Source organism: Rhinolophus sinicus, linkage group LG16 (assembly GCF_036562045.2).
Source record: "Rhinolophus sinicus isolate RSC01 linkage group LG16, ASM3656204v1, whole genome shotgun sequence".
Taxonomy (NCBI): domain Eukaryota; kingdom Metazoa; phylum Chordata; class Mammalia; order Chiroptera; family Rhinolophidae; genus Rhinolophus; species Rhinolophus sinicus.
This window is the reverse complement of record NC_133765.1, coordinates 20154979-20171499: the sequence shown is the minus strand read 5'-3', so window position 1 is coordinate 20171499 and position 16521 is coordinate 20154979. Positions and strand designations below refer to the sequence as shown.

The 16521-nt window shown below is 49.5% G+C and overlaps 1 protein-coding gene across 1 annotated transcript; it reads right to left on the bottom strand.

The window, feature by feature from the left end:
- Positions 1-2015: 2015 nt before the first annotated feature.
- LOC109453383 (SEC14-like protein 6) lies at positions 2016-16521 on the bottom strand. The gene is given in 14 exon segments (XM_074321224.1): positions 2016-4057; positions 4059-4140; positions 4231-4370; positions 4442-4548; positions 6831-6881; positions 6884-6913; positions 7016-7075; positions 8185-8269; positions 8788-8958; positions 9054-9113; positions 9935-9978; positions 13886-13985; positions 15587-15588; positions 16131-16521. Coding segments are annotated over 14 exon segments (1071 nt in total). The 5' UTR covers positions 16189-16521; the 3' UTR covers positions 2016-3976.

Sequence of the window (16521 nt, the reverse complement as noted above, 5' to 3'; positions counted from 1 at the left end):
TTCTGTAGTTGGAGCCACTCAGTCTGGGGTACCTTATTATGCAGTCCTAGCAAACTAATACAGGTGGTCAATGTTTGCCATATCAGGCAGTGTAGTGTTAGCTCATTTAATATTTCGGACACATTCTGAGGGAGGCACAATTATTATCCCTGTTTTTGGACCAGGAATGTGAAGTTAAGGAGCCTCCTGAGGTTTCACAGTCAGCAAGCACAAAGCCAGGACTGGAATCCAGGCAGGGTGGTGCACGGCCAGCTGCTCACCATGTCATGTCTTTCTGCCTGCCCAGCTCCGTGGATCCAGGTCACCCTGAGGTCCCTGTCTTTCCGACACAGAGCAGATGTCCTCCCCTGAGCCTGCAGTACACTGCCGCTTGCTCAAACTTCAGTTATTGCTGGGTGTGGAGGACTTTCGTTCTAAACACCTGGGTGCCAGCGGTTTGGCAGACAGATGACTCCTCTCTTCCAGGGTGTGCCTGTCTCCTCCTGCAATCCAAAAGGTGGCGCATTCTTTTGGTGCCCCCTGGCGTGTGGGCGGAGAAGCTGGACTGCAATGATGTGTTGCCATGGTACGTAACACTAAGTTCACACCTCCTGCCCACTCACTGCAGTGTCTCTCCCTCCCATCTTTCAGGTGCCCCCAAAACTCTTGGCATCGCTCCATGGCCACAGGTGTCCGGCTTGCAGTCCTAGTTCAAGCCTATAAGCTGCCAGCTAAAGGAAACTTGGTGGGGTGAATGGCATCTCCATTATTGGGGTGCAGTTAGGCTCTGCAGAAGCCCCTGCCCACACTGTCCGCACGTTATGGCTAAATCAGTCCCATCCCGCAGACGTCTAGGATGGACAGATGCCACTGGATTCTCCTCCAAATACATAGGATTTGGAGAGGTTGGGAAGAAGTGTCTGCTTGACACAGATGCCAAGGGCAGGGTGGCTTCATGCGTAGGCCTGCCTAGGTGGTAGAGATTAGGCTCTAGGGCAGCTTTTGGAGGGTTTCCTTGGCTCCCTCCATTAACTCAGGGTGACCCCAGGGAAAGGAAGGACCTGGTGTGGACACATCCCCCCTGTATTCTGCTCTCTAGGAAGAGAGATGGTCACAAGGGCCTGGGAGAGAGGAGTGGACAAGGGGAGACTGACCCATGACCCCAAAGACCTAGCTAGGACCAGGGGAAAAGGGGGATTTGAGGTCTGGGGCCACAGCTGAATTTCTGTCTTTCTTCCTCTACAAAAGCCAGGAGGTCCCTGACCTTCCCATGCCACAGAGCATCAGGTGGGGAGTTTGTGGAGCGATCTATCTCCCCTTGTTGCTCCCTCCTACCACGGGGCCTTTGCACATGCTATTCTCTCTGACTTAAACATCATTTCCTCACCTTCTCCTTGTGCACTGCCTAGTTAGTGCATCTTTACCATCTCTGATCCCCCAGTTAAATGCTCCAACAGAACCCTACTCCCCTTTTGTGAGTATTACTCTCATTAGACATTGCTTACTTGAACTGTTTGACTCACCCCTTTCACATGAAGACATGGGCCATAGTTGCTGAGCTCACCACTGTACGCATATGCTCTGAGCTTCAGAGGCTGATAAAAGCTAGAGCCAGGGTTTGAATGCTTATCTGTCTACCCTTAAGGCCTGAATCTTTTACACTACCTGCCCTGGCTCCCTGAAGATAGACTGTTATAGTAGAGGCCTAAGAGCAAGTGCACTGCTCTAGGGCGTCCACGGAATGTCCCCCAGAGGAGATGATATTTGAGCTGGGCTTCTAAGGTAGGAATGGAAGGAAGACGTGGAGTTTCTTTAGGCAGAGGCAACTGCCCAGAGAAACTCACAGAATAAGAGGGAAGAGAGATGCTATGGGGGCAGGGGGCTCAGAAAGATTGGAGTCACGTCATGAAGGAACTTCAGGCTGTTCTGGGGACTTTGGGACATGCCTTCCAGGGATAGGGAGCTTTTGAAGGTTTTAGAGGAAGGGACCGGTGTGAGTCTACCTGTGCCAGGAAGATAACTCTGGGCCACGTGTGAAGAATGGGGAAGACAGCAGAAGTTCAAAGCAGGGATACTGGTCAGGAGGGTATTGCATAAATCCATGGTGGCTGTGGGAGAGAACTGGGGAGGAGCAGACAGTGAGCAAGGGCAGGTCAGAGCCTCACCTCTGTCTGGAGCAGGGGAGGTGAGCCTGGAGTGGAGGCTTTGAGTGGGCAGATAGTGGAAGAGGAGGCAGGTGGGGTCAGCTGTGGACACCACCATTAGCTAGCCTGGCTCTAGCCTTTAGCCTGTTCCTGGGGAGCGTGTAGCAAAGATGTTGACGTGGATAAGGTGGTGGGTGGGAGGGGCAGACCATGGGGCCAAAGGGTCAGAGCGGTTCCCTGGTGCCCTCCTCTAGCCCACTGGACTACAGCCTACGGGGCATTTCTCCAGCACCCCCCACCCCAGATCCATGGTACTATCTGTGCAGGAGAACATGCCAGAATCATGGAGGATGAGAGGAGCCAGCCAATGGATTTTGGAATCAGCTGAGTAAACTTGTTATCAAAAGTTTGGAATAGATTGTTGAGTAGGGGTGGATGGTAAACCCTTAAAAATGAAAGCAGTGAGCCCTGGGAGCCTACGTGGGGTCACCAAGGGTAAGACCTGTTGAGTGTCCACATTTCCATGTTTAGATAGGATTTCCACGTTTGGACAGGATTTCCAGCAAAGTGGTCAATTAGGGAAGTAGTTTGGCTGTCTTCTGGGACTACCACATTGACAGTAAGCTGGACAATGCATGTAAATAGTGGATGCTTAGGCAGAATCTCTGCTGATGGCACAGCCAGACCCAGGGGCCAGACCCAGGTCAGGGTCAAGCTAGTGGGGTTATGGGGCCTCTGGGGCTCAGAGTGAGGCTGGGTCTGAAATCTTAATCAGGAACTTGGATGGAGACCTAAGAGTGAACAAATTCTCAGACGCCCTAATACTGGGAAAGCATCATGTGTGCGTAAAACAGAAACAAGCGTCAAAAATTCTTTCTAGATAGGGAAAGTTGTGACATTGAATTTCAGTTCAGAGTGGCAACTGCAGAGCTGCTTGCTGGGTAATTGTATTAACCACGTCTTTTATTTTCTATATTCTGATGCTTTGATATCTGGAGGTACTGCCCCTCCCAGGAATAGCCAATTCCTAGAGATTGTAAACAACTTGTCTATGAGTGTGCTTTTTGAATACAAACCAACTAATACAGAACCCACAGTCTGACCACCTCCTGCATCAAGCTCCCATACTCTGGGCCACTACTCCTCTGTCCTTGTCACCCTAGGGCCAGGTGCTAGACAACCAGGGACAGCCCTTGTGCCCCAGAGCCTGCTGAAATTATTCAGATTAGCCAATCCTAGTCCGACTTCCCCTGCCTCACCCATTCCTTCCTGTGGAAACCATAACAAAAGCTTTTGCCACAGTTCCTCCCTCTCCTTCCACCTTATGAACCAATGTGGTGCTTCTCCCTGTGGCCCCCTGTGGCATAGCATGCCCCGTTCTCTTGGGAACTGAGTAATACATTATCCTTTCAATGGCAATTGTTTCCAGATCTGTTGGTCTTACTATATGTCAAATTTTCTATTAACACAATATATTTTAGAGCAAGAACTCATGGCTTAGTATTGGTTCATAGAAAAAGGCCTACAGTTTTTGCTGAGTGTGTGGTCACAGGAGATAATAATCGGAATAGTGTTTTGTGTTGCTTTGCTGTGGGCATCTGGCCACCACTGGGACACTGCCCCAACAGTTCCTACGATGCAGACCTACTGTGACAGAAGGGCTGGGACTGGCTGTTGTAGAATCTCATCCAGACCAGGGAAGCATTGCCACACCTGAGAGCCCAGACCCAACTCCACTCTGTGCCTATGGGAGCCAGGGACCCCAACCTGGTGAGACCTGGATGCACGAGGCACCTACCCTGCCCCCATCTCCAGGTGGAGCCATTCCCTGCCAACACTTACAGACACCAGCCTTAGGTGAGGCGGGTGAGGCTCCCATCCTCAGGCACCAGGTGGGCGTTGTAGCGCTGGCTGGGCAGCACCTCCGTCATGGCCCCTACCCACTGCCCGCTGCCCCTTCTTGGTCTTCAGGAAAACCCCAAAGCTGGTGTCTGGCTCATCTGATGAAAACTGCCACCTGCAGGGGACAGGGCCCCTCTGATGATCACCTGCTTGGGCTCCGGGCCCCTCCCAGCTATGCCCAGGTGTGAGTGGCCACCATCCCTACCTGAGCACACAGCCTGGGAACAGGATCTCGTTATCCACCTGCAGGGTGGAGCCGCGGCCCATGGTCGCCGTGTGCTCACACTGCACCCTCACCTGGTTGTGCAGGTAGTAGCTCTTGGGCACCTCGCCCCCGTAGTTGATCTGAGGGTGAGGGTGGGTGAGTGGGACCATGGCCATCGCCTCTCCCTCTATGACCTCTGGGCACCCTGTACCTTGATCAGGCACTTGGGGTTGCCATCGGGGTCAGTCATGGTTCCCCCAAACTCCATGGGTATCTGGTCAGGGCTGATGAACTTTGATAGCTCCTGCTTCCAGTTGCCTGTGGGGGCAATGGGTGGGGGGCTCCACAGGGACGCAGGGAGGCTGCCAGAAGGCAGAGGGAGCCAAGCCCAGGGCTGTCCTGTGGTGCACTTTCCACCCTCCCTGGTGTGCTCCTGGTGCCCATTCCCCCAGGATGGAAGCTGAGAGGCTCTTGGTCTAGACTGGGAGCTCAGCATATGTTCCTGCCCCCAGGCCTGCCCCTCCAGGCCCGATACCCTGCCCCTCATCTGTCTAGGCCATCTGGGTAGGGACTCAGAACAGCACCTCCTGGAGCCTGAGGGTGAGGACAGGCTGGCCCTGACCTGGGTTTTCCTTTCCTTTGGAGACTGAACTCAGCCTTCCTGTCAGCCCATACCCTCAGCTCCTGCAGCACCCTCAGAACAGGTGGCAAACTTGTGATAGCTCCCCAGCCCTGCCCCAGCTTTTCTGAGATAGTCAAGGGTGGTCCACAGTCAAAGGAATAAGGGCATTGTGGGAACAACAATGAAGAAAGCAGAGGTGAATACCCAACATACCCTGAGATAGGTACGGACTGCTTAAGTATAACAGCAACAAAGGGGCTGGCCCGGTGGCTGGAGCGCTGTGTTCCTAACACGGAGGTCATGGGTTGGATTCCCACATGGGCCAGTGAGCTGCGCCCTCTACAGCTAAGATTATGAATAACAGCTCTCCCTGGAGCTGGGCTGCCAGGAGGGAGGGAGCAAGCCAGCGGGGGCGGGGGCAAAGAAAGGGAGGGAAATAAATAAATAAATAAATAAATAAATAAATAAATAAATAAAAGCAGCGAGGGCAGCTAAATGGCTGTTGGTTAGAGCAGGTTAGAGCTCCAGCTTTCAACAACAAGGTTGCCAGTTCAGTTCCCACGTGGGATGGTGCACCCACCAGCAGCTAAGATTGAAAACTGCCACTGGACTTGGAGCTGAGCTGCGCCCTGGAGAAACACACAATATTCCCCAATTAAAAAAAAAAAAGGGCAACAGAGAAATCAATGTAAAAGCTACCCCCTCCCCCCGCGAATGTGACAACCTAACACTAAGTCAAAAATAAGAAATAACAGGAAAACATAAATTTGGGAAAATGTTTGCCACAAATATGACAGAAAAGTTCAATGTGCTTAATATGTAAAGAGCACCTATAAATCAGTAAGAAAAATACTTTTCTAGACGATGGGCTAGTGGAAGCACAATTTAGGTTGGATTTAAATCTGTGTCTCCTGGGCTGCAGCTCTTTTTGTGTAAATAAAAGTTTTAATTAAAACAAAAAAGAAAAAAGAAAGAAAGAAAGTGGGTGAGAGATACCAAGAAGCTGTAAACAAACAAACAAAGTAAAGCATAAAGGAAAATTCTAATCTCACAAGTGAGAAAAGAAATCCAAGATATAAAACAATAATAATCATTTTCCATTTTAAAGATGGCAAGATCTTTTAAATTATTCAGGGCCAATGTTGGTAAGCTTGAGGAGAAATGGCCACATTCAAACATAGCTGATGAAGTTAAATTCTGACAGAGGTGGAACATTACACTGTAAAACGTGTCAGAAGTCCTAATACATGCATTCTCCGTTGGGAAAAAAAAACCTTGCCATTTCTAGGATTTTATCCCATGGAAAAAATTCCAGATGTGTAGAAAGATTTATCTATAAAGATCTTCACTACTGACTTTTTCCTAATGTAAAAACATTACGAACAACATAAATTTAAAAACTTTACCAAAATGGAAAAATGTTTATCACATAATACGTGAACAAGGTATGTTGCAAAAGGGTGTATGTATGATATAAGCCTATTTTAATTTTTTCAAAAAGTATTTCTCTGAAGAGACAGTAAATGTTAACAGTAGTTTTCTGGATGACAAGATTTCCGCCTCCATCTTTATATATTTCTATATTTTCCAAATTTCCAAACTGTATTAGTTGTATAATTTGGAAAACTTGGATCTTATTCTCCCTATTTTACAGATGAGAAAACTGAGGACACGGGCAGGGAACATAACTTAGCTTACTTGCAGCTAGTAACTAGCAAAGCCAACCCTCAAATCCACATCTCCCAACTCACATCTGCCCCCCCATGCTGCCTCTGGGTGTCTCTCAGACGGCTCCTGGCCCCTCTGCCCTCTGCAAGTGGGCACACAGACCTCAGCAGTTGATGCCACAAAGCAGTGGGGTCCACATGCTAGTTGGTCCTGGAGCCCAATGCCCTAGGATGCAGGAACCATCAGGTCTGTGGAGAGCCAGACGCAGCCCAGGCTCCAGGCTGGAGAGGAGGCCCAGAGCTGCTCTCACCTCCCAGTATCACCAGCTTTGTGTGTATCTCCTCCATCATGCATGACTGGCCAGGTGGAAGGCCACAGAAAACAGCTTGGGGGCTGAAACAGGCAGGGTTTCAGGGTCTCTTAGGGTGTCAGTTCCTCACCCTGTCGCCTCATGTCCCCTGCCCCCCACTGTATATCCTGGGCTGGTTTATCCACCTTTCATAACAATTAAATTCTTCAAAATTTCAGGGTAATTTTTGCAGAGTGCTGTGAGAACTGTGGAACCAAACGCAGGTCAATGCACAAGCTACAGGTATCTAAATACTGACTCTTGTGTCCTCTCCCTCCCCACCCTCCAGGCCCCCCAAGGATAGAGCTCTAGTCTCTGCCACCAGCTGTAGGAGGCACCTCAGACACCCAGAACCCACCAGGCAAAAGAAGCCGCCATTTACCAGTTTCTTGGATCCTAGTCACAGGCCTTCTGAAAGCAACTAGTACAGATTCTTGACAGGCTGCAGGGGGATGGCCCCGCCCACTGCAGACCAGAAAAACCTGGAAGGACTATAGAGGGTTCCCCTGCTTGAGGCTTGGACAATAGTTCGGCTTTAGGAATGAGACAGACTTTCTTTAGCATAATAAAGATTTCAAGTTACAAGGCACGGCTTTTTTTTTTTTTTCAATTGAGATCTAAATCTTACCCTTCCAAGGTGTACATTCAGTGATTTTTTCAATAGCGTCACAAAGTTGTGCAACCATCCCCACTATCTAGTTCCAGAACATTTTCATCACTTCACAAGGAAACCCTGAACCCATTAGCAGTCACTCCCCGTTCCCCTCTCCCTCCAGCCCCTGGCAGCCACTAACTTTTCTGTCTCTGTGGATTTGCTTATTCTGGACATTTCCTATCAATGGGCTTGTACTATATGTGGTCTTTGGGGTCTGGCTTCTTTAATTTAGTATAATGTTTTCATGGCTGCTCTTAAAAATTTTTAAGTTTTAGGGTCTTTGCTATCCTGGGTTGAGCAGAAAGAAAGGAAAGTGTAGTCTGGCTGCTCCTGGTATCCCCGCTTCCCTAGGGCCTCCCTCCCCTCCTCAGAGCTCCCAGAGCTGACTTGCTCCCAGCCCCCTCCCAGAAGAAGGGGAGGGACATTCACAGGGACCCTGGTAGGCCGTGGTGACCTGCTAGGCATGAGATGGTGGCCATGCGATGGTGCTGAGCTGACTTGGTACAGCCCTGAGAGACTGTGGGGTTGAAAACATCCCTGCAACCAGGAAGTAAGCAATAAGGACCCCACCTCCACCCCACATCAACAAGTGGGGGTCAGAGGCCCAGGTATGTGAACCACCCTGCACCCCCTGGTGGGGCTGCCTCACCTCCCGGGCACACTCCTTTCCTGGCTTCCACAGATGTCTCAGGCTCAGCCCCTCAACATCAAAAACAGATGTGATTTTCTGAACCTTCTTTCCCAGCTGCAAGGGAAAGAACGACAGGGGGTGAGACCTCATGAGAGTCTGTCCCACACACCTGACCCAAGATAGGGTTGGGCCTGAGCCCAGGGCACTAGCCTGGCTTATCTCAGCTCTACCTGTCATGGAAGTCTCATGCCAGCAAGCCAGCAAGCCATCTCAACGGGCATCTCCACACATCTGTCCATGGGTGGGCAAGTCTCTGTGCCTCAGTTTCCTCCTCTGTCCAGAGGGTCTGAAATACCTGTCTCCCTCCATCAAATGAAACCACAGAGGGCAACGTGGTCCAATGGGTTGAGCAGAGCATTGGGGCCAGTCAAGGGGGAGTGAAACCCGGCTTGGCGACTTACTGGGTTCCTGGACTCTCTGAGCCTGTGTTTACTCCTCGGTCTGGGAGGAACAAAGCTGCTCAGGAAGGCAGGTGCTGGGTGTGGCGCTCAGGGGAGTGCCCAGTGCCAGAAGGCAGCCTTGGAGGGTGCCAGGCTGAAGCTGCCCAGGGGTGTGGAAGGGCCCCCTGGTACCCTCCCCTCCTCGTTCTGCCACTCCTGCAGGAGCAGCTCACAGCTCAGCTCCTGTTTGAAGACTGAGAGGAGGAGGTCCTTGGGGTCCAGGCCTCTGATAACGTGGTACCAGACAGGGCTGCTCTCCCTGTCGTGAAAGCAGATGCCGCTGGTATTGACCAGCCTGACCACCTGGATACAGGAGACAGAAGGCTTGGGGAGCGTGGGTGGGTTTGAGAGAGCGCCAGAATTCCAGAGGGGAGGCCATTGGGGACCTGGGGGCTCACCTCCTGGGACTGCCACACAAAGATGTTGTTTAGGTCCTGTTGCTTTCCAAACGCCACATGCTGCAGGCACAGCAGGCGCTGAAGATCCTGCCTAAGCGACAGATCTCCAAAGGGACACCAGGCCAGGCCCTTCTGCTTATCCCACTGAGAGCCTGCCAGAGTGTAGAATAGAATTGGAGCTGGGGACAGGAGCGGGAGGAGGGAGACATGGTCTGACACGGAGGAGGAGGGTCAGACTCAGAGGAGGGAGAGAGGGATAAGTGAGGCCCGCACTTGCCAGCTGCTTCTCACTGCAGTCTTCTGTCTGCTCCCCACACTCTATTCCTCACGTGGCCACCCTGGGAGCTCTGCAAAGCAGGAGTCAGACTCTTCAGTCTCCACCTTCCAGTTGCCCTTAGTCAAAAACCTACATCCCATAAGAGGCCTGGCGGGCCCGGGGGATGGGCCTGGGCCACCCATGCAGCCTCCCCTCTCTCCTTTCTCTCTACAACACAACCTCCCTGTGTTCCTGGAATACACCGGCTCTGCCCACCTCAGGGCCTTTGCACAGCTGCACCCTCTGCCTCTCATCTCCACATGTCTGCCTCCTCTTGAGCGTTCATGTCCAAGCTGAAATGCCCCACCTCAGCAGGAAAGGCCTCCCCAACTTCCCTTCTTTCTATTTTACTGTCTTTGTTGCACTTTCCACGATCGGGGGTGAATTGTCTTGTTATTTGTTTATCTGGTTTCTTTGCTCTCTCTTTCCACCACTGCATTCTCCCCAGTGCCAGTGCAGGCCAGGCTCACATTGAGGCTCAATAAATGGGCATTGCATGAATGAATGCCTCAGGCTTGGGATAAAAACCAGGGCCAGGCTAGGCTAGGGGAGATGTTGTCCTCACCTTCTGAAGCATGTCCTCTGATTTCTGCAGGTCGAAGCTCTGAGCTGCAATGAGGGGATGGAGCTGTGGTTGTGGAATCCTGGAGGCTTGTTCAGGTGTCTGGAGAGTGAGGTCCTTCCCTATCTTCCCATCCAGCTTTGCCTCCTCTTATTTCAGAGGCCCTGTTCCCGACATGGGGACCCATGGTGGGGCTCAGTAAGAGCTGAGGTACCCTGAACCTCAGGAAGACTTGGATATAGGCCACTTGATTCCCTGGGCTGATGGCAGTGGGCATGCCCTTGCGTGGGACTTGGTGGCTGTGGCAAGTGGAGGGAGAAGCCACTACCTTCTCTTTCTAAAGCTAGAAAGAGAAGACGTCCAGAAGAACAGCACTTTGAGTCCCTGTCACATCCACGGCCACTGTCAGGGCCTTGGAGACTCATGCTGTGCTTGGGACCCTTTTCCTATTGCTCTAGAAAAGTCATTAAGAGATCAGACCCTCAGAATCTGGTAGAATCACAGGGCTGGGAATTGTTTAATCAGGGGTCACTTACACTCTTAAAAATCATTGCGGATGCCAATGAACTCTTGCTTATTTAGGTTATATTTGTCGATATTTACTATATTAGAAATTAATATTGAGAATTTTTTAAACATAAGAATACACAAGCACATATTTCCTTAGATTCAGAGCATTGATCTCGTCACATCATGTAGCTTCTGGAAAACTCCAGTGTACACTCATGACAGGATGAAAGTAAAAAAGGCAAATAATATCTATGTGTTATTATGAAAATAGTTTAGACCTCAAAGTCCCCCTAAAAGGATCTTGGGGACCCTTAGGGGTTCCAGGACCATGCTTTGAGAACCACTGGTTCAGCTTGTGAATGATTTAAAATCCATAGGGGGGATCACCCAAAAGGTCATATTTCAACACTGTCACCAACTGGCTGTGTGACTTTGAGCCACTCCCTTCTCTCTGAGTGCAATTTCTTGACCTCTTAATTAAACCTGCCCGTGACCCCGCAGCCCCATCTCTTGAGATCCATCTGAGGAAAACACTCACATTTGTGCAAAGGGACGTGTACAGGTTTTCCACACTGAAGTGTTTATACTAATGAGAAATTGGAAACAACCTAAATGTCCATCCCTAGTGGGCTGGTAAAATAAATGTTGGCCCCTCTATGTTGTGAAATATTATGCAACCATTAAAAAGGACAAGACAGAATATAACATCCTCATGGACAGAACTCTGAGTCACAAGTATTGGCTAATGAAAAGAGTGAGTTGCAGGACACTTACAATATATTAAATCATGTATTCTAGGCATTTCTATTTTATTGTATTGTTTATATTTTGTATATAGTATGTGTCACAACATTTTATATATGTGTTTCTATATATAAATATATATATTTTGATATATATTTCTGGGTGTATACATGAGAATGCATTGAGAAAAGTCAGCAGGATCCATACAAACTGGTGACAATAGTTACTTTGTGTGGCTTAGGCGGCTTCACTGTTGTCAGTAAGGTTTGGATTTTTTACAATGAGAATATATTCAGTTGTTCTTTGTATAATTAAACTTTAAACAAATAACATAACAAGAGAGCTTTTCACCATTGCCAGCCACTCTTTAATCCTCAGACCTAGAATTCAAATGGTTCATGGAGCAGATGGGACCAGCTCCGTCCAACTGAGAAAGTAGGGCTGCCAGGAAGTGAGCATTTAAATCAACCACATAGAGTCAACCCTGCCCCCGAAATATTCCATAGCCTTACAACTACCCTAGAGTAGAACTTTTTTAATGACTTGGAGAAATGTTCCTGAAATTACGGTATCAGTGAAAAAAAACAACAACAACAACACAGTATACAGTGTATGCACTCAATCGTGTTAAAAAAAAATTATAGTAAAGTTATCTCATGGCGGTGGTGGGATTACAGGTGATCTGTATAACCCTTTTTGTGTGTTTCTTCTTCTACAGTTTCCAGATTTTTCCATGATAACCATACTATAATCAGAAAAACACCCAGTGGATGTTATAAACAAATGGGAATTGTGTCCTACTTAGCCGTCCCTGGAGGCAGGCAGGCAGGCAATCCAGTCCTGTAAACAATAACAAACAGAGCCATTTTAAAATGGAGTTGGAGCTGCCATCCCAGAGGAACTGCCTTGCATATCTTATGGCTCAAATCTTTGGAATGTTAAAACAGGGCAAAATAACCTTTGGACTCGACCTAAGCAAACTTGTGCCCCCAAAATTGTTTGCAAGGGTAATAAGGAAGTAGTTATTATGACTACTGGAATGATGACCACAGGGCCGAAAATTAAAAACATTGTTTAGAATCAGGAAACACTATGTCAGCCTTTCTGCACCCTTAGAAATGTCCTCCTACTATCGATGTAATTGTTTGCCTCCCCTTCTCATAAATACCTCTTGCCTTTGTTTCCTAATCAGAACACTCTTTGGGCTTCTGCCTGAATCAGTGCATCCTGAAGAGCCATTCTTATTGATCTCAGTAAATGCTTGTTGCCTCTCGTTTTGAAAGGTCTTGTTATTTTTGGGTTAGGAGTCCTTTGCCCAAGTCCAGCCCAGCTGCTAGGGCCATTTCTCGGTTCTCGGAGCCAACATCGTCTCTCTTGGCTCACTCCACTTTGACCTGCTTTAGCAGCACCTCGGCTAAGTGCCCCTGGCTGGTGAGAACTGAGTGGTTTCACTTGGTTCCCAGGGCCCCAGGACTGGGCCTCTCATTGCCTTCATTTGGGCTTTATGACAACCCTGAAAGGTAGGCAGGGGAGAGAGTCTAGTTCCCCATAAACAGACGAGGAAACTGAAGCCCAACAGTAAGAAGTAACCTGCCCCAGGTTCCATCCAGCTGGTAAGAGGCATAGATAGGCTTCTCGTCACATACTAAGGATTCTGGGCTCTGTCTGTACACTCACGGAAGTGAATTCCTGTGTAGTCTGAAATAGTTAGGGTAGGTGTGACAATCAACACAGCAACCAAAAGCAATTCCAGCCTGTCCCTGTCAGAATGGAGACTAAGTGTGGGAATTCCAGCCACGTTCTCAGGGCTGCAGAGAAAGGGTTTTCCTGTCTGCATTCAGATTCCTGGAATTCCAACATTTATCTCAAGCTCTTCCCTATCCTCATTCCCAAACTGTTTCTCTGGGAAGATGTTAAACAATTGGCCTCTAAAGTCCGACTGATCTAGCTTTGCCACTTGCTGGCTGAGTGACTTTTGTCATGGCTTAACCTCTCTGAGCCACAGTTTCCTCCAGTGCAAAATCGGGCGAGCAATAGTACCTACCTCATTGGGTTACTGCGGGGGGGTGGGGGGGAAAGGGACAATGATAAACAAATATTGCTTTACCCAGTGCCTGGCACAGAATAATTGCTCAAAAGATGGAAGTAAGCAGCCACTTCCAAGAGGGCCCTCAATGATCCTTATCTCCTGGTATTCACGTCCTTGTGCATTCCCCTCCCACACTGAGCAGGGCTGACCTGTGTAACCAATAGGATATTGCAAAACGATGCTGTATGACTTCAAGGCTTGGCCATAAAAACATTGCCACTTCCTCCTTGTTCTCTTGGATCGTTTACTTTGGGGAAACCAGCTGCCATATTGTAAGGACATGCAGTTCTCTGGAGAGGTCCCTGTGACGAGGAGCTAAGACCTCCTGCCAACAGTCAGCACAGACTTGCCAGATACATAAGACATCTTGGGAGCTGAGCCTCCAGCCCAGTCAAGTCTTCAAATGACTGCAGTCCTGGGTGACATCTTGACTACGGTATAACATCATGAGAGGCCCTGAGCCAGAAGCATCCATCCAAACCACTCCATAATTTTTGACCACAGAAACTGGGAGATAATAACTGTTAAAGCTTGTTTTTAACAGCAAGCAATGTTTTAGAGTAATTTACTACACAGCAAGAGATACCCACTGTACTCTTTTTGCCTTTAACCTCCATCCCACTTCACCTTCTATCCTTATCTTGGAGCCAGCATAGGGAGGAAGTAGTCATCGGGGCCAGGCAGGACAGATAGCAAATCTTGGATGTTCTCCTGGAAATAAGGACAGAGCAGGGAGAGACATTGTCAGAGGGGCTCCAGAGTGCCCTGATGCCATCCGAGGATTGGCCAACCACCCTCAGGCCTACAGATCTCATCTGCCTTTAGGAAAAGGGATGTCTGAGTAGAGAGGGCCCACCAGTGCTGGGGGAGCCAAGCCCTGGGTCGAGTCATAGTAGTTCCCTTTCTCCCTCTGGGAAATGGGACAATAATGAGCCAGCTGTCCAAAGCCTCAGGAAGGATTAAATATGGGAGGAGGGGTTTCTTTGCAGGACCTTGATCTCCATCCTCAGGAAGCCTCCAGGCCAATTCAGGTGGGAGGGTAAGCTACATGGACTCTGAGTCTCAGTAAGGTTGCCCAGTGTCACACAGCCAGCAAATGGCAGAGTTGGGGGCAAATCGTGCAGCTGGTCCAGAGCCCATCATCCAGGCCTGAGTGAAGGGTGGCTTGACCCAGCCTGGGAGACGACCCTCCACAGACAGGTCCCAGGATTTGGTTAGGGCAGTGCCGCAGGCCTCCGGCCACCCTGGAGGGTCTGAGGGCTGAGGGTGCCACTCTTGCGTGAATGTCGCTGACTGTGGGCCAAAGCCAGCTTCCAAGACTGATGAATCTGGTAGGAGAAACAGCACTGAACAAGGAGTCAGCAGTCCCAGTGTGGCCTTGCCAGGGTCACTTCCCCTGCTCTGGGTCTCAGTCTCCTCAGCCTCCAGCTGGGGGCTCGAAGGACTGGCGGTGGGCCACCCACCCCAAACAAACTGGTAGCCTTTTTCTTTGGGGGACATGAGGGAGCATTTAGCTCTGGGCTAAGCATTAAATCAATCCTGACATGATACCGCTATTATACCCATTCCCTAGGTGAGGAAACTGAGGCTTGAACTGGTGATGTGATGTGCTGAGCCAAAATCTCAACCCAATTTTTTTTTTTAGATTTTTTTTTTAATTGGGGAAAGGGAACAGGACTTTATTGGGGAACAGTGTGTACTTCCAGGACTCTTTTCCAAGTCAAGTTGTTGTCCTTTCAATCTTAGTTGTGGAGGGTGCCATTCAGCTTCAAGTTGTTGTCCTTTCAGTATTAGTTGTGGAGGGCACAGCTCAGCTCCAGGTCCAGTTGCCATTGCTAGTTGCAGGGGGCACAGCCCACCATCCCTTGCAGGAGTTGAGGAATCGAACTGGCAACCTTGTGGTTGAGAGGATGCGCTCCAACCAACTGAGCCATCCGGGAGGCAGCTCAGCTCAAGGTGTCATGTTCAATCTAGTTGCAGGGGGCGGAGCCCACCATCCCTTGAGGGACTCAAGGAATTGAACTGGCAACCTTGTGGTTGGGAGCCCACTGGCCCATGTGGGAATTGAACCAGCAGCCTTCAGAGTTAGGGGCATGGAGCTCTAACCGCCTGAGCCACCGGGCCAGCCCTCAACCCAATTTTTGACCCCAGATGTCTCGTAAGAGGACTTATTCCTGACCTGTGTGGAATATGCAGAACCCTCCATGGCCCAGTTACTCCCTCCTTGTTCTTGGAAGTGTGTGAACCTACCCAGAGCCCATACTTGTCATGTGCAACCATGAGGGAAAGACCCTAAGAACCCACTGAGGAACTCCTCGCTGGCCAGAGGGGAAACTCATGCCTGCGCCTGCCTCCTCTGGGGTCCTGACTAAGGACTTGGCAGCCTCCCCCTACTGGGCCAACAGCCCTCACCTGCCTTGTCCAATATGATTAGCCACTAACGCTTGAAATGTGGGCAGTCCAAGTTGAGATCAGCTGCGAGTGTGTAGTACACACAGGATTCCAAAAACTTAGCACAGAAAAAACCTCAATAATAATTTTTATATTGATTACATGTTGAAGTGATAATTTGGCTCTATAGGGTTAAATAAGTTCTATTATTAAAATTGATTTCACTTGTGTCTTTTTAGTTTTTTAATGTGGCTACTGGAAAATTGGAAATGACATATGTGGCTTACATTTGTGATTCAGTTTATATTTTTATTGGATAGAGCTTGTGTAGCCTTTGGCCACCAAGACCCTCAAAATTGGGAAGAGACCCAGAACTGCAGATGGAGGGACCACAGGGGCCTTGGGTGCTGCCTCTCCTGGGGCAGAAGGAGAAACTGAGGCGAGTGCAGGGCTCTCTTCCCTCACTCATCTGGGCCAGTGTCTTCTCCTGCAATGGACTCAGGTCACCCACTTGTTCACTCATGTTGCCACGGTGATGGGGCTCTCTGCTCCTGCTTCAAGCCCAGTTCTGCCCCTTCCTCCAGACCGTCTACATTTGCCCAGCTGGCAGCCCTGCCGATTCCTACCCCTGCCCAGAAGCCCTGCCCCTTCCTGCCAGGCCTCTAGAACCTACCTCCAAGGGCCCTTTCCTCGCTAGGTGCCCAAGGCACTGGCCTGTGGACTGACTGCCCTGGTTCAAAACCTCACTTGTAACATGGGGACAGTGATGCTTGCCCCACAGCATTAACGTATATTGAAAGTGACACAATCTGTGTCACACACACATACACATAGAGATACACAGGCTGCTCTCTAT